The sequence below is a fragment of the Molothrus ater genome, chromosome 2 (genome assembly GCF_012460135.2).
Source record: "Molothrus ater isolate BHLD 08-10-18 breed brown headed cowbird chromosome 2, BPBGC_Mater_1.1, whole genome shotgun sequence".
Taxonomy (NCBI): Eukaryota; Metazoa; Chordata; class Aves; order Passeriformes; family Icteridae; genus Molothrus; species Molothrus ater.
The window spans coordinates 82,970,222-82,996,947 of NC_050479.2; the positions used below are offsets into that span (position 1 = coordinate 82,970,222).

General features: G+C 38.2%; 1 protein-coding gene across 24 annotated transcripts in view; it reads right to left on the minus strand.

Moving 5' to 3' along the window:
* The window catches only part of DLG2 (discs large MAGUK scaffold protein 2), a 984,854-nt gene that overhangs the window by 479,516 nt on the left and 478,612 nt on the right, over positions 1–26,726 (minus strand). For 2 of the 24 annotated variants that reach the window (XM_036384457.1, XM_036384448.1), the window contains exon 1: positions 499–591. The exons of the other annotated variants lie outside the window; for them this stretch is intronic. In XM_036384457.1, coding sequence (XP_036240350.1) covers positions 499–576 — 78 coding nt within the window. In that variant the 5' untranslated portion in view covers positions 577–591. Of the gene's footprint in view, positions 1–498; positions 592–26,726 lie in introns of those variants that run through there. 24 annotated transcript variants of the gene reach the window in all.

The window sequence follows — 26,726 nt, forward strand, 5'->3', positions numbered from 1 at the left end:
TGACCATTTTTACATACCTATACCTTTTTTAAATAAAAGGCATCCACGCTGCAGCACAGTTTCAACAAGTACCATGAAACAAAATTCTCAGACATTATAAATGCTTAACATGTTATTCCATCCTCATTAGTACCACACTAGGAAAAAAACATATAAGCAGCAAACAATCAGCGGCTGTTTAAGAGCCTAATATGGTACGAGGAAAAATAATGCAGCACAGCAACAAGTTCACTGGAGTGCTCCTTAACACAGACATACCAGAAGTACAGCTGTTTATCTTGGGGAGAAAAACAATCAAAAGAGGACATAAGGACTTTTTAAAGGTTCTTTTCCCTGGTATTTAATAGTATGCAAAATATTGAAGGATTCTCGCATGAAATCAGGAATAGCAATAGGTCATTTTTCATGGTATTTTAAAAAGCTAAGCAGACACACAACAGGATGCCAGCAGGCAGCTTGCATGAGACATAAGGCTTTATATTCCCACTAGGAACGTACCTTCTCTGCTTTTGCTTTCCTGGCGTTATGCACAAACCTGCGTCCCAGCTTCTTGGCATACCAGATAGAGGCAAACATTGTAGTGATGAAGATTTCAGTCTGAATATGCAGCACAGACACACCAAAAAAAAAAAAACAACACACAACTTCCCCCACAACTGAGATACAGATCTAATGCTGGTTGAGGTCTTAACTATGCTGTTGCTTTGTCAAGTCCTCTCATGCTGCCTTCTGAAAAAAAAAAAAACAAACCACCCAGTGTGGCCAGTCTGCAGGTGTATTTACATACTGCCAGCAGGAAGTCCAGGGTGAGGCATCTTTGTATCCAGCTCACATCCAGTCTGCTAAGTGCCTGTCTGCAGTTCTTTAGCACTGTCACCACAAACTACATATGTGTCAGTATGAAAGGAAGCTGCAGTAAACTACTGTAGCAGACAGCTCACCTCCTCTTCTCCTGTTCTGAAATTTAACTCCTTGGTTCTCTTCGATTTGCCAGCATGCAACAGAGGCAGCAGCAGTTCGAAAATGAGATACACAGCACTGCAGGAAAGCAAAGGGGTACAAAAGTGCCAAAAATAGAAATGTGTATTAACTGTTAAGGTGAAAGAACAGGTGTTTCATGTGTTTCAGGGAAATTAAGATATGAAAGGAAAATTGATTTTACTTTGTTCTTGTGATCGGGGTCTATTCAGAGATATTTTTGCTACCTAGTTTCAGTTCACAACAGACAGGCATCAGAGCTGCTCAGTTCACTTGCTGATGTCACACATGCTCTGCTGAAGGATTTAAGACTCAGTCAAGGGCTTCTGTTTTTCTTTGATAATGCCTTCACAAAACAGAAACCTGATAGATTTTTTTCCAAATTCCAAACTTCTGCCCTACCTAAGCACACTTTTCCCTCTTCTTTAATTGCATGCTATTCTGCATTAGGAGTTGGAAAGTGCCTTTGAACATCTATTTTTGCAGCAAAACAGCAATGCACTATTTTCCTTTTGTCACACACTTCAGCTTTAACCCCTGCATCTCTCCTCAGTTATAATGGCTAAACAATAAGCAGAAGCTCACTCTTCTCTCTCCAGACATATGACAAACCAGATGTTCCTCCCAGTCAGATGCAGTATCAAGGCTGTAAACTACAAGGTTTACAGTTATGTGCTGTATTTGATAGCACTTAGAAGACAAGTCCTGCCCAGTGCCCTCCCACCTACAAGTGTGGAGATACCAACATCAGGAGAACCACTGCTGTCCTGCCTGCAGCATTGGATTTGGAATGCACACATGCAGGAATAATTTCTACTCTGCTATTCCACAGTAAGGAGCAATCCAAAATTAATTGATTAATGGTAAAGGAAATAAAGGCAGAGCAATTTAGTATAGGGCTCTTGGGGCCAAGGAAACACCATTTCTGCCCCAGGATTTTCAGAGAATGGCTGAAACTATTTTCTCCAGAGCACATAAAATCAAAAGGGAAAATATTCTACTCCCACTTAACTTAGAACATCCAAGGCACTGTACCTGGATGGCACTGCTCAAGCTTTGAGCCTGAAGGCACATACTCCTCAGTTCTGTTAAGATTACAGGGAGTTCAAAGAATTCCTCGACACGTTTTAAAATGGTAAGTTGGTTAACTAAATTGAAATTCTTAGATAGTGAGGGCTTTTTTCAAGGTAACTCCAAGGTGTATGATTGATTCTTGCTTGACATCTAAAACCTTCTGACAAAATATTTGGTAACTGGTGGTATTTCTGGGAAGGGAATAGTTCCTAACTACTTCCAATTCAAGTATTTAATTAATCCTGGCAGCCAGAAAGTTTTAAGACCACAAGATAGAGTAAATTCATGTCTCATTTAGAATATGGTTACTATAGAAGAGCTGTCTTTCCATAACATCACTTTAGCTCTCAGAAATCTAGGCTGATAGTAAGATGGACTCTCCAAGGTGAGAAAACCTTCATTATGCCATATAGCAGACCCTCACCATTCTCCCTATTTGTGCGATGATGATGTCCAAAAGCAGAGAGAAGGGTAGACAAGAGAAGGAAGAAACATGGCCTGAAATATTTAGGAAGAAGTCAGAGACCTTGTTTCTAGCTGCAAAACCATTGTAAGGAAACAATGATAGGAAAAAAAAAACGTGACGAAAAGGAGAAGCGACATCATTACACAGCTTAACCAACACTATAAATGTTAAAGGAACAGAAGAAAAAAATCTTACATAGTATATGCATAAACAGTATATGCATAAACACTTCTCCCACTCTGCTCCCATGCTTTTATGAAGAGAATAAGCATAATTTGAAATCATTGCACTACACCAAAAAAGGGTACATTCTCCCAAACAACTACTTATATAGTCTTATGTATATTCAGAAGCTGAGAAAATCAAAGGAAATACTCATTAAGCAATAAAACTTCCTTTTTATGACTTTTATCATCAACATTAGCAGCTTTACTGAACTATTTATTCAGGAAAATTAGGGATTAATAAAAAGCCCCAATTCATCCCACTTAAAGGAAAAAAAATAGAATACATTGTTCATTTAAGAAATAATGACAAAGCAATAGGGAGGTAATTTTCTCCACCCACTGAAAATGTTAGATCGGGAAGAATAAATCTTGCCAAATACCTAATCCTGATTCTAATCAGAAATACAGTTTAACCATTTGCATGCATTTGCAGATCTATCCAAACCCTCAAATACAGCAATGGCCAGACTGCAAGCCATTTCCTTACAGCTCCATCAGGCAGCAGTCTGCCATACATTGCCAATAACAGGTTTATTAGGGCTGTACTGGTACCAAGGGAGTTTATGATTATGAATATTTTACTGTAACCATAACGAGGGCTGCATTTTACAGAAGTGCTACAAGCTGAGCTGCTTTAGAAGAATTGGAAGTCCCAGCTGCTGTCTCCTCACAGGAGTAATACATACTTTAGCTTGCTCACTGAAGTGCTACATTACAAGGACAGAGAGATGCATGCCATTGAGCAGCAATATTATCACAGACAGAGATAATCAGTTCAGAGCAGATTTTACAAGAAGCTTCTTGCTGCAAATGAGCGGGTGGTTTCTGGTAAACCAAAACACATCCAAACCATACATTAAGTGTCATTCTTCTGCCTCTATGAGAAGAAATGGTCTTGCCACAAGTGGGCACATGGGTGCAAGCACAGAGCAGTTAGGCTGTTGAATCATATTACTTTTATGACATGGCTCCCCGACATCGCAAGCAATGGCACTTGATGCTGGGTACCGAAACAGATGGTGGTTTCAAACACCTTGCCAACTGTTTGTATGCACTGAGTATCACCAGTACTTTTGACAGTTTGCCTCCTTTTTCAATTTTAACAGTGCTGCTTTACTTAAGCAGCACTTGGGAAGAAGCCTGGCTTTGCTTTAGACAGAGCATTAATTTTCCCTTGTTAAGGGATAACTTCTCACAGCACACACGTGGGGTGTCAACCTCCCCCTCACACACCTGTGGTGAAGATGGATGTTAGCTGTGGATTCTGGTTCTCTCCAACCTCTATCTGAGTATATACACACAGTAGTCATAAAACGTGATGACAGGGCCATTTAAAATACAAATACAGTTCAGTCATAAATAATGCCTTCCTGGTAAGAATGGGAAGATGGATGGAAAGATTAGTATTCAGGGTTTGCAGAACTGTTTCCAGTGAAATGGGCAGGAGATGGAACAAGTTAAAAATGAAATACTTAAGATATGAAACAATCACTTAAAGGTTTATTTGTTAACATTCCACAGCTGTGGGTACAGGAGCAGAGCTGCAGCTGAGAATCTAAGTTAGGTAGTTTTGTTTTTATTAGCACAAGGCAACAGCAGATATTGATTTGGCTGACTGTACAAGCAACCATTTCCCATCCCCAGCACAACTAATTATCTTACATAGCTACATGATGCCAAGACATACTCTTTAATGACCAGAATAAGAGAAAAGACAGGAATCTAAATGTCTGCTATTCAGTCCAGAAGATATAAATTGTAGGCCCTCAGATCTCACTATTCTTTAAGTAGATGGAAGACCTAAGGTTTTGTAAGGACCTAATTTTTCATTCTTCCCTCTAAACAATGGGAAATGGACTAATGTTCTTCCTCTTAATGCAACAAAGAATACCTTTAGAGAAAACCCATGGGCACTCTCACAAAACTAAGAGTCAGCACACCACCAGAAGACATTAAGACTTCTTTTTTGGTCAGGGCAGAACACAGTCTGTGACAGATTGAAAGATTATCACAGAACAGAATCACGGAATCGATGAGGTTGGAAAGATTATCGAGTCCAACCATATCCATAAGCACCACATCTACACATGTTGCAAATGCCTCAGGAACAGTGACTCAACCACTTCCCTGGACAGCCTGTTCTGATGCTTGGCAAGGCTTTCCATGAGGAATTTTTTCCTAGTATTTGACTAAATCTCCCCTGATGAAACTTGAGGTAATTTTCTCTTATCCTATTGCTTGTTATCTGAGAGAAGAGACAAACCTTCACCTCACTGCAGCCTCCTCCTTTCAGGTATTTATAGAAAGAAATAAGGTCCCCCTGAGCCTCCTTTTCTCCAGGATAAACACTCCCAGCTCCCTCAGCCACTCCTCATCAGGCTTGTGCTCCAGAGCCTTCCCCAGCTCCATTGCCCTTCTCTGGGCACGCTCCAGCCCCTCAATGTCCTTCTTGGAGTGAGGGGCCCAAAACTGAACACAGGATTCAAGGTGCTGTCCCACCACTGCAGAGTAAGTAGATTTCTAGTTATGTTATTTTCTACTAGTTACGATGCTTCATAAAATTTTTTTTCTACAATAAAAAAATTAAAACTCTACCTCTTGGTCCTGAGTGTTAAAGATGAAATCTGAGTTTCTTAAAAGCTAAATGCTTCCTTGGAACATCTAAGTCAATGGCAAGAATATAGTGCAATGATTCTAGAACAGTCACTTATCCTGACAAAGAAATGTTGCACAGAAGGGAACAGCGAGAAAAAAAAGAAGCACAAGATGAAGGAAGGGATGGGATAAAAATGGGGAAAAAAAAAGTGAAAATGAAGCTCTGCATATTAGGGATGACAGAGGTTCATACTCTTCTCTTCCAATTTAAATTTTTCTACTCCCTTAATATTTCTTGTGCCAAATCATTTCTCTTTAGAAATTATGCTTTCAGAAACCCAGATGTGACACTACAAGTTTGCCCCAGGTCTAATTTCCTCTTAAAACAGAAGTTACTGCATGCAGACATGTCCTCTGTCACCTTTCCTGATGCATAGCAGAGCTGTCTTCTAGCAGAGGGCATTAGGAATTTCATACACAATGTCAGAAGACTTCAGAGTAGTAAAAAAATAAAATGAAAGCATTTTTTTTCCTCTGGACCTCCTTCAAGTGTGAGGCGCCAAATATTTTGTGCCTGCACTCTGTCATGCAATTATCACTGCTATGATTCTGCTTTTCTATTATTTGATGGGGTAGATGGCACTCAACCTGCTACCTGTGGTGCAACAGGTCAATAGAAGAGAGGATGAGGAGGTCTGCTACAAAATTGCTTGAAATAGAGCTTTAACTGTGGAAGGATGGGAAATGGAAATAAAGTAAGTGCTGTGCTAGACACTGAGACTCAGCACATCCCTGAGAATGCATTCTAGCACTTTACAGCACAATGGCGTAACAGACTAAGTTTTAAATCCAGACAGTTCTTTTTCCTCTTCTATTTGTTAAGTCTTACAATGGAGAAAAACATAATTACAGCACTTAATTTTGATTTTAAAAATTGATTTTAAGCTCTAGTTTTTGCTGGTGCGTAGGAAACTCCAGTGAGTCACAGAAGTAATACAACAACCCTTGGCAGCCTTAAAAAAATAACTAAAAATCTGAAAAATGCCAGTTTATTCCCTATTTGTCCCTGGTTTAGCACAAATTGCTTTCTGTCTCACCTTTCTAATAGAAATTTTTAAATTTCTTCCTGCTGTGTTAAGAAATCACAATCAAAATGGTGCATCAAATCCTCTGATGTGCCATTACGCTGCTCAGACTTGTATCAAATCAAAGCACTGTGTATGTAGCACAGTTATACATTTGCATGGCAAGCACTCCTACGGGAAATAATATAAACTACAAAATTTATCCTTGGGGAGAGAAAAGAAGGAGGAACCACAGACTGCAAGCAGTGCTTATGTGTGTCACCAGTACATCTTGCAAGGCACTTGCCAAATATAATCCTCAGCAAAACTGAATTCAGTGTGGAAACACTTAAATTGCAGCTCTGTGTGTGTGCCTCCGACCCTGCAGCATGTAAGTACATTTGTTTTCTTGTTATATATACATAACCCTCTGTGATGGTGGATTCATCTCTGTTTCGGGAGGGGACAAATAAAGGCACAAAGTGACTTGGTAACCAAAATACAGGAAATTGGAGAATCTGCACACTGACTGGAGCCCAAAATCTCTCACCCAGGGCATGCCCATATGACTTGCCATGGCCAAAGCCAGGCAGATGTGACATGCACTCTCACTCAGTCCTATGCCAGCCACAACTCTCCTGTCCAGATCCAGTGAGAAGCAGGAGAGCTGGAAATGTCCATACAGCCACCCACAAGGGGCACTGACATACCTAATTTCCATATGATTTCTTTATTAGGAACTCCAAGTCAGGCAGCCTATAAAGAGTTCATGTCACTGCTAGTCACCAAAGAACCCCAAAAAAAGAGTTGCAGGAACAAGCATGGGAATATATATCATCCCACCTTAAACATTATTTTATTCCTGGCTGATGACAAGCTGTCTTTCCTTGCAAAGGCATCCTTAAATCTCACTTTTGCTTTATCATCCCCAAGAGCAAAATTAAAAAGTCAGTTTAAGCAGAAACACTGCAAGTTATAGGCACCAAACCAGAGAATCACACTGACTGCTTCGACCCAGCATTATTTAAAGGTTCAAGGTGAATGTAACTTGCCATTGTCCAAGCTCTCCAGAAAACCCTCATGCACAAGAAGCCAGGTTGCACTGAATTATTGAAGCATTAAGGAATCACAAGTGATGAGATCTAACAGGATAGCTGCAATCTCATGCCAGCATCTCCCTGCAGGCAGACACATGTGTACCTGTGTGGGTTGAGCCCACTCAGCAGCACATTCCTGAGCAGCAGCAGAGTCCATGCAGTCCATGCACACCATTCCCTGTCACCTCTCAGGCTGGGTTGCCCTCAGTCCCTCTTCCAGCCTCTGCCAAAGCAGCAGCTCCCCATTCCCGGCTGGAACCATTTCCAATTCTGCTGTTGACTGGATCATGTTCCAGCTGAGCAGCTCCTCCCTTCCAGGGCCTCCTGACTGGCTTTTTAATGATTATTAGAGAGGAACCCACATGTGGACAACAAATGCAACAGACAACGGCTTCTGCCAGTTTTCATTTCAGTTCTTGCTCTTTATCCCTGTCCTGAGCTCTTCTAGCCTGTGGTCCTCACAGCTCCTGGGAAAAGGTCCTGTGTGGTTCAACAGTTCAGGATCACTTGGAAGTTAAAGTACTTCAGAGGCAAATTTTTAAGAACAATGCTGTACATTTTAGATGCTGAACACAGGTTTAGAAATGCAATGTTTTCATGCTAAAATGCAAAAGAGAAGAAATATGAAGGAAAAGGATGTAGTTAATTCCTACAAATACAAGATGTTCTACTAGTAAGTATGAGGGATAGATAACAAGTCTTTATGCAGGACTGTCTGCAATTTTTGCTTCCTAGAGTCAGAGACAAGGAGGACATCTTCTTGTTTTTGGAGCTGACTCACCACATTTCTGTTGCCCAAGCAAAGCAAGAGACGAGAGTCCAAACCACAGCCGACCAAGAACCAGGTTTTCTCCCTTAGTTCTGCTAAAATTCTTCTGCATGAGATAATTTACTTTTTGCAAGCCAGCTCACTCTTAAAATGAAAAGAATAATGCTCTACCACACTGGAATAGTCTAAAGATAGAAGTTTTAACAAATGTGAATTATTGTGAGAGAAGGCATTGTAGAAAGAAGAATATCTACCCCTCACTGGTTGATACAGAATCATACAGAATTCTGCTGAAAGGTTTGTGAAAGTCCACATCAAACCTGATTACACAAATGGTTCATTGCAATGTGAGACATGAAAAGGTCCATTTCAGCAATGTCAAAAAGGATTGTGTTATATCCATTTTGATCAAAAGATAAAGGAACTATAAGGAAATAAGAAGTTAAGGACAAGGAGTTATTATTCTTAAACCTACAAGATATTCAGAAGCAGAAAACAATATAGCAAACACTACAATCTAAAATAAAGAATTATCAGTCTGACCTGCTTCAGTTAATTAATTAATTTTATGTGAAAAAAAGGATAAGAGAAAATTAGTCACATGACATTTTCTTAATCAATTCCATTTGAGTGCAAAGCCCAGTTGATAGGACAAAGATGATGGTGGAGGGAAATTTTTCATTGCAGAGGATTTTGGCACTGGAAAACCAGGGGAAGAATTGAGGCTGCATACAGCTAGTGAGATGTACTTCCACAAGAGACAGACTAGAGCTGATTTTAAAAAATCCAAAAAAATTATTATAGTTTTGTAGGACAAGAATAAAAAATAGCATCGTTCCAAACACTTTGAAGTTTTTAAATTTAATCTGACTGTTTCAAGAAAACAGAAACTTTTTGAGATCTCTAACCAGTAGAAAATTGAGAAAATGTTCATTGAAATTGTCAAAATATTTATCTTTAATTTTCATCAAAAATCAGAACATTTCAGCCTTCTCCAGAGCTGTCAATACTGCTGTCTAAATTACATTTACATTTAACTTTCCTTTGGGATCCCAGTCAACAGATATTTTTAAAATTTCTGTTCTGCACAACTCACTGAAAATACTTTTATTTGATTCATACATCTAGCAGCCTCAAAGATCTGCCAAATCAAAGATCAAAGATTCTTCCACACCTTTCTGCAAATTGAATTTTTCCAAGCTGCATACATTGGCTGTCTTGTCACATGTCAGAAGACACCACAAAGATGCTAGAATGAACTCGTGTGAACTTACGGAAAAGATCATAAGGAGACAAAGGACCACAAAAGCAAGGAAGTCCCTGCTTCTCATTATTCAAGCATCCTAAAAAGCACCATATTTCATGCCTAGACCTCCCAGAAGCAAAACCAAAGCTGATTGAAGGTCTGTTTCTCCACCACTCCCCCCAGCTAAATGCAGAAAATATTTAATATACACAGACTTGCACAACACATCTCTGCCCTGCACACAGTGGCGAACCAGAACAAGTATCTCCAAGGACTCCAATTATTTTTCTGTGTCTCTAGGGAAACCAGATCTACATTGAACTGAACAAAAAGCTCTAAAATGCTTTCTGCTTCCAGACAAGCATAATGAGCAATGTGCCAAAATACCATTTCCAGCACTGGAGAAGAGCTCTCACCTTAAGAGAAACAATCTGTTCTCTCCACTTTCTTCCCCTTTGCCATCCAAAGTCTTGAAGAGTTCAGTGAAGGAAAAAGTCATAAAAGGGCACAGACTTCTGAGCAGTGCCTTATCCTAGTGGGTTCAGGCTCCCAGACACTGCTGGCTATCCCAACCTACCAGTCTTGTCCTTAGAGACAGCAATCAGTCTGCATGATTGTGAGCACCAGCTCTGATCCAAAGCACATCTGTATCACACCAAGCCCCCCGTGCAATGCATGCTGAGGGGAGTGCTCCCAGCTGCCTGCCTACCTGGCACTAACCTGCCTCACCCTCCCACACTCATTTCACTCAGTTAAGCACATATGACTGCCAAAGCCATTATTTTGTTAAAGTGCCCTCTCTGACATACCTACTTCCTACTTTCAAGCCTACCCTTTCAAGTACAAAATAGGTCTTTATGCTTTTTTAGTTCCTTATAAATAATGGTGTGAGTACTCAGTACTGACTGAGAAGGTTCTCTGCCCACAGTAATGCTGCAGGAAGACAACAAAAAGATGGTAGATTGCAAATGCATTAAACAAATGTCTGGGTAATTTGATGTGATTTAAAGATGAGATAAGCAGGCAGCACAATCTTCCAGTCTCAGATGGTCTCAGACTGAAGAGGGCTAAAGGAATACATCTTTTGATTATCTCATCTATTATGAACAGTAGATCCTTGTTAAAGCTCGGGACAGAGCATAACACAAATTGAGTGCTACATGAATGCATCACCTCAGTGTACTCTAGGACAACATCTCCACAGCAAGACACAGCTATTCCTACCTATGGGATTTCACCAGGCCATGTGTGTGGAAGAGCATGCACATTCTCTGCATGCTCAATGCACATCCCAAGCAATATATCATGGATAAATGTCAATGGATCTATCCCATGTTAAATCTCACACCTCTTTGATCATGTAAAGAGATACAGAATACCAGGCAGTCCTTTAGAAGTCCCCAATTCAGCTGTTTCTAGGACAGGGCACACAGCCTAGGATTCAGCCTCCGCAGCTGTACATTTAGGAATGTGCAATGTGCTTTGCTGAGAGAGATCTGCATTTTTAGTTACACAAGCACTGAACATGGCACAGTGGCAAGACAAGCTACATTACAAATGCAAATTCAGAGATTAGAAAAGGAAAGGAAAAAAAAATAAAGAAGTCAATTTCAAGCAATGCTTGAAATATATGTAAACAAAGTCACTTAAGTGAAACTGGCCCAAAATTACAAGTTATTTACCTTTCGGAAGCTCAAGATAAAAATACTGTTTACAAACTACTTACAGAGTTCTGGCCTTCAGAAAGCAAGGTAATTTCCGCCAGTGATTTTCTATGCATAGTGTGAGGGAGGCAGTTAAAGCTGATATAATATAATCTGAGCTACATTTAAACATCTGGTCCATCTGCTTTATATGCATTGATAGGCTCTAGTCTAGAGCAATCAATACAGTGTTAAAATTTTATTGAATATCATTTTTAATAGCTGTTTTACTTATGTATTCTTCTTGGGCAGGCTTTATAATCAGGATTGTAAGTAAAATATGACTCTAAACCACTGTTATATTATATAACATTATTTCAAATCAGGTATATCCCTAAAGTAGATATAGCTTCTGTAAAATTTGTAGTTGATTGATACTCTGACCCACAATTTTCCCAGTAATAATTTAGAGAAATAGATAGATATGTACATAGGATAGGTAAATTTATACTTAGGATAGTCTGAAGGATATTTCACTTCAAACACATCAAACCCTATAATTCCTGAGTTAAATTCTCTTCTCCCACTGATTTAAATGGGAGTTTTACCAAACAAAAAACACTTTTTCAGTTGCCTATAGTAGAGCCTCTTCTGCACTATGGTAGAGCTATTCTGCTTAAGAGTATTTCATAGTTTTTGAACGTATACAGGAATTTTAAAAAGATTAAATATTCACTTCAGACAAGGTCCCTGACTAGGTTTCCATGCTCCAAATAGAACTGAATACAAAACCTAAAGGTTTAGCCATTTAAAACATATCTAGCTATTGTCATCATCAGCAAATAACCTACAAATAATTCTGCGGTTGGAAAGACAGGTCAAACTATAGACTGCAAAATCATGCACATTTGATTCACCCAACCTAACTTCTTTAAAAAGCATGAAGACTAAGATATTACAGAAAACTACAAAAAGTTTCTTTCAGCTAACTACAAAAATTATCTTTCAGCTAATTAGGCTTCTTAATACATATGAAAGTACTTTAGAAGTGTACCACAGGTCAATTGAAGTAAATATCAACAACCGTAAAAGGCCCAAAGTCATTTATGAATAAATACTGATTCTGGAACTTAACTCTGATGTAATTTATTCTACACACAGGGGAGAAGCTGTGCAAGAACCATCACTCTGTCCTTTGATGAGCTGTGGGCATGGACCAGGATATTAAATTGTCTGAATTTTTCACCATTTTTCCTATGACCACTCACATGTTTTTATGAATAAATAATTTTCCACTTCTGTGTTGGGATATACATTAGTATAATTTTTTAAAAGCCGAATTTTAGTTCTCACATGTGGCAGGACATTTCTGGAGAGAAAACAGAGAATATGGATCACATTTTTAATGTGAACTGAAGAATTATACCTATAAGATTTAAAGAGCAAACATGCAGTTTTGTGCACAACTCTAATTAGACTGGAACTGAGCAGAGCTGCTCAGCTGGCTTGCCTAACAGCTGGTCCAAATCTCTTAGGGAGGAGCATATTTTTACAAAACCTTTTATGAGGCCACACACTGAGAGCTATAGGAGTTTTATTATTGAGGCAGACAGGTTGATTAATAAATATCAATTTTGCTTTGGGAATCAGAAATGTAAGTGGTTTGCCCATGCAAGAAGTGTAGGCAATTTATGGATTTATCATTATTTAGATGAGTGATTTAGTGATTAAAATTTTGCATAAAATAAATAGCCTCATGGCTATCTAGGCCAGAACTTTTATCAACTTTTCAAAGGCTTGTATTTGGCAACTATCAGAAGTGAATACGCCCATCCTCAGGCAAAAAGATTTGAAGAAAATGAGGGTAAAATAGCTAGGCCAACATGTAACAGCAGTCTGTCTCCAAGACACATTTACAGACAGTCTGGCAAGATAACTAGGGTAATAGGAGTGGAAAGAGAGAGGCCAAAGCCTGGTGTGTGTCAGATGTGCAGTTGTGAGTCACTTTATTTTCTAAGTTACTGCACAAGATGGATGTCATGACCTCTCACACAGCATTGCTGAATAAAGTGTTAGCAGCACAAGGTGTCACTCTGGAATATAACTTGAATCATTTTATAAAAGCTCAAAAATATTTGAATTTTCCAAGAGGCACACTTTTCTGGAGGCTGTTGTTTCGTATTCTAGATACAACAGTAATGCTTTGTAGTCTTCAAGAATGATGCATAAGCTGGATTTTCCAATTTTAATATATTTTTTAGGAAATCTATATCTGGCATTCATTCAAAAAAGCCTTAATACTGAAAACCAAAGCATTTTCTTTGTACCCACAATGTGAAAAAAAAAAATTGGAGTCATAGAATGGCTTGGTTTGGAAGGGACCTTACAGATCATCTCATTCTAACTCCCTGCAATGGGCAGGGACACCTTCCACTAAACCAGGGTCCTCGTCCAGCCTGGCTTTGAGCACAGTCTCAAGCTACAGTGACTTTGTTTTCTTCTCCACCTCTTCAATTAATATTATAGATTGTTACTATTTTCTACTGTTCTTAATGCCCAGCATTAAACTGCTGATCGGCCTGAGCTGGCAGCTCCTGGCACTGCTGTAATAGGGACAACTGTCCCCAGTCAGCCACCTTCAATTGCTGTGGTTTTCCTCTTCCTCAGTCCTTTGTCTTTAGGGTCATGGGTAGCACACAATGTGGAGCTTTCTACACATACAGGATGAGGTGTATTAATTCTCTGTCAAATTCCATGTAAAAAACCCCTTACTACAGATGTACAGAGACCAGGCTCTCTTGTCTCAGTACCCATCGAAATTTGTCAGAGTCCCTCTTTAATTTCTCTTAGGTATTTGTTCATTTTTCATTTATGATGTCTTTCTCCTTGATAAAAACTGGACACAGTGTCATTCCTTTCAAACTGCTCCCATAAATCACAGAAGCACAGGATGGTCGGGGTTGGAAGGGACCTCTAGTTCCAATGCACTTTCTAAACAGGCTCACCTAGAGCAGACTAAACAGGATCATCTCCAGGACAATTTTGAGTATCTCCAGGGAAGGAAACTCCACAGTTTTTCTGTGCAGCCTTTTCCAGTGCTTTGTCACCACCAAAGTATAAAAGTTTTTGTTTGTATTCAGATGGAACTTCCTGCATTTCAGTTTATGTCTGTTGCTTGGCACCACTGAAAATAGCCCAGCCCCATCCTCTTGACACCTGCCCTTGAGATATTTATGTGTATTGGTAAGATCAGTTCTTAATCATCTCTTCTCCAGGCTAAACAAGCCCAACTCCCTCAGCTTTTCCTAACAGGAGAGATACTCCAGTCCCCTTGTCATCTCCATAGCCATCAGCTGCATTTTGCCTTGTCCTGGGGAGCCCAGAACTGGACACAGCTCTCCACGTGTGGCCTCACCAGGGCTGAGTAGAAAAGCAGGATCACCTCATGTGACCTGCTGGCAATGCTCCTCCCAATGCATCCCAGGACACCACTGTCCTTCTTGACCCCTAGGGCACACTGCTGGCTCCTGGACAGATTGTTGTCCCCAGGTCCTTCTCTGCAGAGCTGCTTTCCAGCAGATAACCTGTACTGTTTCATGAGGTTGTTCCTCCCCAAGAGCAGCTCTGCACTTGCCTTTGTTGAACTTCATTGGATTCCTCTCCTCCCAACACCTCAGTACCTCTATTTTTTGACTCACCCAAGCAAAGACCCCTCACAAGAGCTGAAGAAGGTTATCTGGCTTTTTTTTTTCTTAAATTCTTTTGCCTGTACTTCCACTCTGTAAGACTTAAGCAGTAATATTTTGTGAAGTAAAAATTAGGCAACTTTTTGAAGTGCAACAAAACATCTACCAACTAAGTTGTTAAAGAAAAAAAGGTCAATACCATATTCATAATTCATTAAAGATCTGTCACTCTTCAAGCACTTTTTAAGTATCTCATTCTACCTCAGAGGTTTTCAGTTCATGAGAGAATGTTTTATGTTTATGACTCAAGAATCGCAGAGTCTAGCTCCAAAATTTGTTCACCATGATACAAAGAAAAAATCCAAAAAGAATAGATGAGGGGACATTCCTTTGCTTTGATAGTACATTTTGTTTATTGACTCCATAGAGTATCTTTCTTGTCTCCCCTCAAAAAGAAATGCTAGGAATATAGCAGAAGATGTGTGAAGAAATCCTAAACCAGCCAGAAATTAAAAAAAAAAATTTACACACTTGCTAAAGAAATATTAACTTTTTAAAATATTCTGATTATAGAGCTTTTTTCAGTAATATGCCTGATCAGCTGCTGAATCCCATAGACATAGAGAGATCCAGCACAATGTAGGAAAATAAGTTAGTTTGACCAGCAGTTTGGCACCAATTCCAAACTAAGCAATGCCAGTTTAGTGTGTTATACAGGCCTTGCAACAGGCAGAATTCTGGATCACTCCCTTCTGTAAAAAATCATAATTATTTGGGAAGGTCAGTACCTCCCACAGGGCTGTTCAAGCACTGTGGCAGAGCTGACACTCATGGATGGTACTGGGAAAATTGCCATGATGAAAGAGCTGGTACTTTTTTTTCTGTTCTGTGTTTTGTTTTCAAAAGGAGAAGCCAGAATAGCTCCTATTTGGCTCAAATTAGTCTGTGCCTGGGTGTCCTCACAGCTATTCAAAACATCTCAGCCTTATATAGTACAGACGGAGATTTTAAGCTATAGCTGCAAAATAATTTTCAGAAATGTTTGCAAAGCCATTAGCTGTGATAAATTGCACAATTTACTCCTAGACCAAGATTCTTTCAGGTGCTCTTTCTCCCTGGATAATCAAATCATGTTTTGCTTCAAAGCAGTACAACTCCTTCCAGATGCTGCACCTTGCAGAAAGTCCTTCCTAATTGCCAGCTGGGACCTGATGTGGACTGCATCATCCCTAAAAATCCATCAGCACCTGCAAGCATCACTTCAAGACCTGTCTCCTGCCAGTGCAGAGTTCCTGGGATTTCTGAAAGGGTTTTGTCACTGCTCACATCATCTTGGACTAACTAACACGAAAACATCAACACATTTTTGCTTTTGTAAGCAAAAACAGCTTCCTTTTTTCTACTATCATTGGACCTGTAATATCAAGCTTGGACTGAGCTAGCTCACTTTTAGTCCAAAAACCAGGTAAGTCACACCTTGAAATAGCATTTGTAAGCGTCCTACACTGCTGAGAAGAAATGCTCTCTTGTGGTTTTTTCATGAGTTGACAGTCAGGAATATGTAATTATATCCCTTTTATGCAAGTAGTGATGACAGGTAGAAGTAACACTCAGAACATTTGATTTATTATTGGTGACATTTAAAGACATCTTAGTATATTTTGCTTGGCTCTTACTTCCAAAAGTTTTTTTTCTAAAACAATGAGTTGAAAACATCTGGTGTTCCCCAGACACAGATGAGCAGTTGACTTAAGAGAAGCATAAGGTCATCCCATTGTACTTTAAATATATGCAAATATGTTTTTAGAAATCAATGTATACATTCATGCTCTGTGGCTGTGCACTCTTGGGAATTCTGCTGGACTTTTCAGTAGCTACTGAAGAAAAAATCCTTGTCTTACATAGGACCATCAGCATAAACCTCCCTTATTGCTTAACAGTCTTACTTTTAAGTAAGACTGCTTACTGCTAAGCAAGTCTTGCCCCCAGGTTTTTTTCAGAGAGTATATTTAATTTCTTCACCAGAATCTCTGGCTGCAAGTGTAATCACATATTTGAAGATGATAACTGATAATAGCCAGGGTAGCCTTATTTAAAGTTTGTGCTTAGTCACGATATTTAGGAATTGAAGTTGTACAGAAACCTGGTGGTTTACACATTAACCATCCCTCCTGTCCATACAGTTCGAGGAGAGTTTAAAAGAGTGGCACCTTATAACATGTTTTCCACCAGGGAGAGATAACCCTTGTAAAGATTAATGTGCTGCCAGACTACTCTACCATCACCAAATGTATCATTTTAAAATTTCATAAGACTATTTTTTTTCCCTGCTAAGCTGAATAATGCCTGCAGAGCTTTCTCTTGCAAGCTGCAAGGAAGGCATTGTAAAACATGACAATACCAAATATATTTCCAATATTAGCATTCATTTCACAGATGCACTCTAAATAAGTACAGTTAATACAGAAACAAGACTTCAGACTAAATTTTTCTGCTATGTTAAGACTTCGTGATGTTATATATTACCTCAAAGGATATATTCAAGATATCTTAGTAAAGGCTATTAGCATTGATTTATTTTAATGCCTTACATTTTTAAAAAAAGGCAATAGAATAATTAAGTTGGATGCCACTGTGCTTTATTAGCTTACACCCTGATCTTAGTACTTAGATGAAAACTTGATCTCAAATATGCAAAAGACAGGAATTTATTATTAATTCATGCACAATAAAAATTATGTATTAACTGCAGAAATCAGAGATAAATTTGACAGGAAAAAAATGTGTCAATCTGATCCAAATTCTGTGATGGGAACTGAAAGCAAGCCTCCAAATCCAAACATTTTTCTCTGACACGGTAATCTCAATGAAAGAGTTTCTGAGTCTTTAATTTATATCTAAAAACCTGTAGCTAGACAGGATATAGAAAATGGAGAAAATTTACTGAACTAATCTTTAAGGTCAGCCTAGATAAAAACTAAAATTATTTCCTCATTTACCTCCCTGCTTTAGAGATCAAAATCACGCTTCTGGCTTGCTGATACAATTATTTGCTTCTCTGCCTACCAGGCAGCGTGGTACATATCCATCTTCAGTACATGCTACATGCCAGCAAGTGCTCTGCTTGGGGTAGGCAGTTGGAAAGCAATCTGTTAAAGTCCACAGCATGACTCAAACCCATTCTCCTCTCCTCCTAACACTTTCTCATTGAGAGCTGTCTTAAAGAGCAATCTCTCTCCATCAGCACATCTCCCCACTAGGGCCTGGCCAATGGATCTTACGGTGCAAGTTTTTAAATTATGGCTTCTTGGCTTAGAGGGTTTTTTATGAGTTCGCAGAATATCACACAAATGAAAAACTACTTGGTTCTACCTCAGCTAACCATGTATTTTGTTATAATTTGGATAACCGTCACCCAGCTACTTCTCTAGGGATGCTGAAGAGCTGGGTATTTCATCAATCTGCAAAAATAACCCTCATTTAAATCCTCATGCACAGCAGAAAATATTTAATATTGCAGTGCATCACATGCCTTCTTTACTGGTGTCAATACACAAGGAATCTTTTGATTTTTTCTTTTTGAGATCTACATTTGTTGTCCAGAGAAGATGCAGATACCTCATCCCTGCAAGGTCAATGCCAGCTTAGGTGGAGCTCTGACCAATATGTGGAAAATGTCCCTGCCCATGGCAGGGGCTTGGAACTAAATGATGCTTAAGGTCCCTCCCCTTTGTAGATGTGTTTCAAAAATATTTGCCTTGCAAGCTACCCAAAGTTCTGAACCAGGCTCTCTGACAATATGTGATCCCTATTGCTAGGACAGAGGAGCTCCCACCAACATGTGGTAATACAGGTCCTTCAGCACTCATACATCATGTCAGAAATCCTGCTGTCCTATTAAAGCATCTCTGATGTGTTGCAAACAATTTAGTTTGGAACAAAAAGGTCTATTATGCACAATACTGCTTATTAGTGATGGGACAGAATTGCTAAGGCATGAAAGAGACTTAGGGAACTGGGCTGATCTGCTGGCTCAGCCATGAAATTGTGCAACTCTGAGCTGTTCCCTGCCTCACTCTGTGCCTTTGTTTCATCAAATCAGAAGACAATGCTAGTGCTGATCCCTACTGAGCCTTTGAAAGTGTGCAGACTGAAATGCTTTATGGGTCAACAGAATTAAAGAAAGGTAAAACTTTATAGTATTAATTACATCTAAAAGACAGAATGCATAAATGCATAGTAATTTGTTTAAATGTCCAAAAATATATACAAAATTATTTCTAAATAATCCCCCACCCCTTTCCCCCTTAGCCTTTCTTATTTTAGGATAAATAAACCAAGAGAGACATATTCATTCATCACAAAAATTTCCCTCTGGACTACTCCCAGTTGATTAATTTTAAATTACTAATTGAAATTAAGAAAGAAATGTAGAGCACAGATGAAGCTAGCATGAGTTTGACACTTGTGATTCCAGAATGAAGATTTTAAAACAAAAGAATGTCATTTCAGAATGGTGCAGAACTGCAGAACAGCTCGGTAAGTAACACAGCAACAGAACAGATTTCTCACCAACACCAGCAGAAAAGCTTAGCAAAGCCAGGTTTCATTGCAGCTACTGGGGACACTTCTGCACAAGATTCCTGTTCTGGGATTGCAAAACCCATCATCAACATTAAATAACATAAAAATAATGATTTTCTCAAATTGCAAGGACATGTTGATTATAAAACTGACACTGAAAAGCCAGGAAGTACTTTCCAGAGAAAGAGGTAGTAGAACTTCTATTTTTACTGAACCTCACTAATTAGCTTTTAATGATCAAAAAGTTCCTCTCACGCAGCCAAAACATATAAAGAGGTTTTAGCATGAAAAAAAAAATTGAGAGGATTACTTAGCACATGTGAAAGAACTATCTTCTAGTCACAAGCTTCTTTTTATCTTATCATGCTTTAATTCCTATACTTTATCCTGTTTTTTTTTTTTTCTCCCAGAGCTACACTTTTATGTTCTAAACTAGATTCAGAATTTGGAGGCTTCTACGAGCATGCTTTAGGCCTACTCTGTAATTTAACATAATTTGTTATAACTGCTGGAATTATTAAAAGGGTTTCAAGGGATAATTTTGTAGAATAAAATATAGCTGCAGAGATTTCTTGCTGACGGAGGGCCGAAAGGAGTTCAGATTTGTCTTTATATTCAGCTGTCAAGCGTTGGTTGCTTATCCATACAATATATTAAATTTTATATCAACTTTCCTTTCTCTGATTACTATCATTTTTATCTTTGAAATCCACCAGTATTCAGCACAATTGAGATATAACTGCAGAATAGCTGCTGAGTATCTTCCCTGTAGATTTGCTAACACGTAGGATATGCACCAAAACCCAGAACGTAATAGAAGAACTTAAACAGAGAATGAAAGGGTTGCCTTCTTCTGTTACCACACTGAATGGTCAACACTGGTTTTCTCTCTGTGTCTGGAACATTGCAGGAACATTCATGTTTCTCTTACCCTACATATTTCTGTTTATTTATGTTGCTTAATTAGTTCTTTTAAAAGAAGCACCTTCTTTCCTCTTATCTTCACTCTTTCTTCTTTGTCCACAAAGAATATCAGCTCTATAGACTGAGGAAAAAGAGGTGGCAACTCCTCAAGGAAGATGAAAGTAAAAAAATACAAAATGTTGCCTAAAATGGATTCTAAATACCCTTGGGCATGGTGGAATATATTTAGTGGCTGAACACAGAGTCTGTCCTTGCTAAGACTCAGAACAAAGCAAAGGAAGATAAGTAGAGAAGAAAATTTTTCATTAGGACAAGTGAAGATAGAAAGCAGTAATGTATTAATTTCTAGCTCCTTTTGTGCAAGGGGGAGAACAAAAGAGTTGTGCAAGGGGTTAGCATCAACATGGTGTTTGGGGTTTATGTTCTTGACACCCTATCAGAATACCTGGATGACAAAGACTTTTCTGGAAGAGATTGCCGGACAATAAATCATAGAAGCCTAGACTGATTTAGGTTGGAAAGACCTTAAAGACCATCTGTTTGCAACCCTGCTGCCATAGGCAGGGACACCTTCCACTAGACCATGTTGCTTAAAGTCCCATCCAGCCTGGCCTTGAGCACTGCCAGGGATGGGATGTCCACAACTTCTCTGGGCAGCCTGTGCCAGTGCCTCATCACCCTCACAGTAAAGAATTTCTGGTTAATAGCTAATCTAAACTTACTTTCTTTCAGTTTAAAGTCACAGGCCTTTGTCCTATCACTCTGTGCCTGTGTAAAAGATTGTTCTCTAGCTTTTTTGTAGGCTCCAACAAAGTCACCCTGGAGACTTTTCTTCTCCAGGCTGAAAACCCCCAATTTTCTCATCCTTTCCAAATGAGACTCCCCTCAAGACCATTGTGTGAAAAGTCCATCTACTCAAATCATCAGGGTCACCAGTGTGATAGGAAAACAGCTACAAGAGGTAAAGACAGCACAGTTATAAGAAATTAGTAGCAGAAAGATCAGTATGGTCAAAAGAAGGTGAATAGGCCCTGTTTACCCAAGAAATAGAGAAAACATCCAAACTGAGCAGGAAGAACAGAAAATCCTGGCCCTACTCTGCAGCCATAAACTGGACATTGGGTATTTTCAGCATTGAACAAACCAAAGTCCTTTAGGAGCACATTGCAGAATTAAATTCCTTCCCTGCTTCTTAAATTATGTATAGGAACAATGCTAGCATAAATTCTGCCCAGTATCAACTACAAGAAAAATAACTTCAAGAATATTATTCTTAGATTATTCTTTGAGTAAGATAAAGTTTAGCCTGCACTTTGCTATGTAACAAAACCCCAAAGCTTCATTATTCCTAGTTCACAAGCACCACTAATAAATAGGAATAGGTAAACATTTCTCAAACAATATATTAGATTTATATGAAATTTCTAATAAATTACACTGAAAAGAGAAAACCCTGAGAGTTCTCAAGCGTGTATTGAATCATTGGTCATTTCACCCTGAAAAGAATTTGAATTTCAACAAGAATTTTTAATTGAACCCCCTGGATTTTTAGCTTATGATTTAATCTACCAAGTTGCTATGGCAACCAACGATTATAGCTGCTAGGCAAAATTCACAGAATTGTTAATCAATCCTAATCTGGATATGCTGCATCAGTAGTTCTTTCACAGGGGAAATAGACAGGGGTAAAAAAAAGTTTGGGTTTAATACTTAATTTTCAACATACAACACTAGAATTGTGAATATGCTTTTCATAATAAACATCCCTATTAGAAATACCATTTTTTAAACCCAGATGTTCCAATAGAGAGAAATCTTTCACTGAGGTTTGTATATCAGCCAGCAGTGTGTGTCTCAGAGACATCTAATCAATGAGCTTTTTAATGTGCTCAGCTCTCCCTCTGCTCAAAGGGGGAGAATGGATTTACCCAAATTGAAAGTTACAGTCATTATTCTAACATGATTGTGGTGGAGGATAACTTCTGTATGGTGCTACTTTCAAATCTGGGCACTATTTGTCTGGCCCCCTGCATAAAGTGCAACAGCCTGCCAGGGCGTGGTTGAAACCTTTTGCAGCTCTGTTCTTTATCCTATTTGCACCATGAGCATTAATCAGCCACTAAAGGTCTCCATGTTTGTTCCAGACTCCTATTTCCTATTTTCCTATCCTCCAGTGGAGTGATGCAATTAGACTTAGCTACTACAGAAGAGTGTGGTGAGATCAACAAACTTTGAAATTTATTTCTGAAATTTTCTTAATATCAAGTGTTTTGCTTAGCTAATATATAGCATATTAATTTTAATCACCAACAGTAGTTAGCCAGGAAATTGAAATTCTGTTTTATGGTCCCATTAAATGTCCATAAATTTATGCATCTAGAGATAGCTAACTTAGCATTTATGAGAGTACTTTCCTTCTGGTTTAATCTAATTCACTTCTACAGAGAGCAACTAAACTCTTCTGAACATACTCTTCTAGAGTGTTAATCCTGATGAATTTCTTGGAAAAGCAGTAGTTACAGTACACTAAGGCGATATTATACACAACAAATCAATTTAGTTATTCAATATATTTATTATTACTTGAACTGATACTTCTAATATGGCGACTGTTCTTCACACTATTTTGCTCATGTAATCTAGAACATCTCTTGTTGACTTTGATTTCTTCAATAAATTTAACCTAGAATACTCAATCTGCAAAAATGAAACAGGGACTAACGCCTATGAAAGAGTTACCACAAAAATCCATCATAGATGAATGAGTCTAAGGACCAGTGTAAGTTTCCAATAAATGCCTGTGCAAGACCTTTGGGACTCTGCTGGTTGAATAAGAAGGTTTCAGGTATGCAATTGCAGAAGGATATTCCTTGAAAGCTGATACAGAGAGCAAACTATACAGTCTTTCACCACATCCTGGAATCTATGTAAGTTCTTGATGGCAACAATACAACACAACATTCAGGGATATGACAGTTTCTTAACCTTTTTGATATTTAATAATCAATTAATATTGTTTGTGGAAATAAGGGCGTGATCCTCCCTTGTTATCACCTGAATCCAGAAGCTCTAATTCTACAGCGGCACACACAGTGAGTGTAACTCACTGAGGAGCCATGACCTCATGATTCTACTGCATGAAATACCATTTAAGATAACACCACAAATGAAAGGAGAACTGTGAGGCTGTGTTTCAGCTGGAAGTTTACAACTAACTTCCTTTTTGCATCATACTATTTAAGATGCTTTTTCAAAAGTTACAATTTTTCCAATTTAGGTCTTGAAATCAAAACTGTACCAGATCTTAGAACATGAAGATTGAAAAAAGACCTCTAAATTCAGTGAGTTCAACTATTAAGATAAAGGGGTTTGATTGAAAGAGTAAAGAAGGACCAACTAAAACCAGTAGCATGAAATTGTTACAAAGAAACTTTTTTATTCTGTCTGGTTTTCTCATTTGTTTGCCTCATCTCTTCTATCATTTTCACAACAATTTATTCATCCTCTCCCCAGTGTTTGTTATAAATTCCTCATTTGTTCCAAGTTCTCTTTATTTAGATCTTCTATGAATTTATTTTTAATAGATTTCTCCCCACTCTGCATCTTGTATTGCCCATTACCTGTGTTTCCCATTTTCTGTGTTAAAATATGTTTTTTAAACATCCCTCTGAAGAAACTTGACTGTTTTAGCTAAAAGAAGCACATACTGCACTGTCATGAGGAGAAAAATTGATTATTTTAAAAGGCTGTAGCAAAGAAACATATATAGCCCCAGTGTTAGGTTTATGGTAGTCTTGCTGATCTTAAAAGTCTCATCCAGCCCAAATGATTCTATGATTTCATGATTATTTTTTAAATAAGATTTTTAACTCTGCAAACATATTATGTAATGCATATACACACAGATTCACACATATATAAATGCAACTGTCAACAGGTTTTCAGCCTTCCTAAGGAAATTAGAAAAGACAGAAAGCTTTGAACAGATGAAGGGATTTCTGTCTGAAAGATGGGAATCAAACCGCCACATCTGAAAATTAGGAAACATTAGAAGGTATATGCAATGTTATGTACATAACACTTGAGAATAATGCTTAAGAAGTCCCAGCTGAAACACTTTTAAGTGCTTCATACTTTCTCCAAATCATTCATATACAATGAATCTTAAAAAGACCCTTAAGTGTAATCCTCTATAGCTTTTCCATCAGGACAACCCAATTTTAAACCTTTTTTGCCTCTTATCTATACAAAATGAAAGGCAGCAAAGAAAATGTACTACTGTGCAATAAATGCTTTTTCATCTAAAACACATCAGTACAATTCCCTTTGAAACTCTATTTCATACCAGGTGCCTAATTAAAAAGGAACACTGTTTATGCAATTTTGACAATATTCCAAGTAATGAGCAATAACATGGCTTTTAGGCTGAAATCCCCATTGACTTAATCAGGACTTCTGCCAAAATATAGATATGCCCCATGACAGCCATGGATGCACACAGTTACAACAAAGTATAATATTAAATGCTTTGGGGTTTGCTGCTTTCATCACTTGTTATTTGAACTTTTTCCCCCCCCATATTTTAAAATTACTTGCTTACACTTGACAAGAGTTACATTTTGCCTGTCTGATTCTCAATTTTTCCCTTACTGCCATTAATTCAAAAAGTCATGAAGATCAGGAATGCATAACTATTATCATATATATGGGATTGAAAAACAAACAAACAAACAAACAGACCCAACAAGCTATTTAGAAAGGTAAAGTCTATAAAAGACGACTCAGGCAAATAGTTTATGAATGACATTTTGTAAGGTACTTGTCAGAAAATCATCTCTGCATCCTCTCTAATTAACTACACAGTATGTTATAATTGTAAAAATAGAAGTTTTGTCATTTCCTTTGACTCTAAATATAGGAAGCTTTAATATCTACAGTGCTGTAGGTAGAACTGTTGATAGAAGACAGGACCTGAGAAAGCCTTTTAGAGCTGATCAAACTTTGCTTTTTCCCTTATTTGCTGAGGGATGAGTGGGGGTAGCGAGGGCTGGACAGCAACCATTGTGTCTGCAGCACAGCAGAGCTGCAGAGAACCATGAATTGGTAATTCCAGTATTTGGATTCCAGTTACAGCGGAGTACACCATATGTGATAACCACTATGGACTTTTACAGAGCTTCCCCACTGCCGGAACGCACATCACCCTGACCTCAGAGCTGGCTGGCAGCACACCACACACCCCAGCTGCAGAACTGAAAAACTGAAAATTTGAGACATTAAAATTTAAAGATATATAGATAGATAGATAGAGAGAGAGATATAGATATGCAACTGCACTCCAAAATAAGCAGTTAATTGTATATATTATAAATAACTATTTATGTGGATACTGAAGGCAAGAGACTTGTTCCACTCACCCTGAACTTGCAGAAAGACGGAAATGGCACTTCTCTCCCCCTTCTAAGCCATATTATGTTCATCCCTTGGACTATGGTCCTGGAAGGACACATGCTGACTTATCCCTAAAAATCCCCATAGATGGGGAACACTAAACATTTCCGAAATCAAGTTTAAACACAGCAACAAGAACAGTGAGTATTCATGTTTTTCTTGCAGGGGGTCTCTCATAAGCATTTTTCAAATAACCCAACATATTCTGCCAAGAGCACAATGGGAATGTTGTATTTATGTGGTAAAACTTCGTATTTTGCCCAAGTCAGTCATAGATGATTCATTGCAGACTCTGAAAGAATTTCCTGTTCTAGAATTCACAGGCCTCCATGTGGAAATTGTCTATAGTTAAGGAGTGAAGGCAACTTTTATTCTTTATCTTCATGAATCAAAAGAAAGATTTCAAAACTAAAAGGGCTTTAGCATATGTTCCGAGAAAGTCTTTGCATATTTTGTCTCATATTCCCCATAAACTGTGCAAATAATGGATTATTCACTCAATAACAGAACAAAGACAGAAATCAGGTCAGCTAGACCTGAAATATTTCATTCAATGTAATACAGAAGTTTTTGTCTGGAAGATGGAACATTACTTCTTTTGCTACATTTACTTTTGGATATTTTGTTCCATTTTGGAATTCCAGTTTAAAATGATGAGTCCAAAATTATTTTGCAGCTATTAAATTATTTTTTTTTACTTTTTTGAAACAAATTGTACACTAAAAATGTCAATACAAAGCACTGTCATTTCTGATTTTTTTTCTTCTTCAGTCAGATGATATTATTTGTTGACTTCCATTTGAAACTTGTAGGGTTCGACTGAAATAGCTTTTTGCCACAAATTTGCTATTCACAACATCACCATCTGTACTCATGCTAAACACTTCATGTTTAGATTCTTAGTTTTAACTGCCGTTTCTGA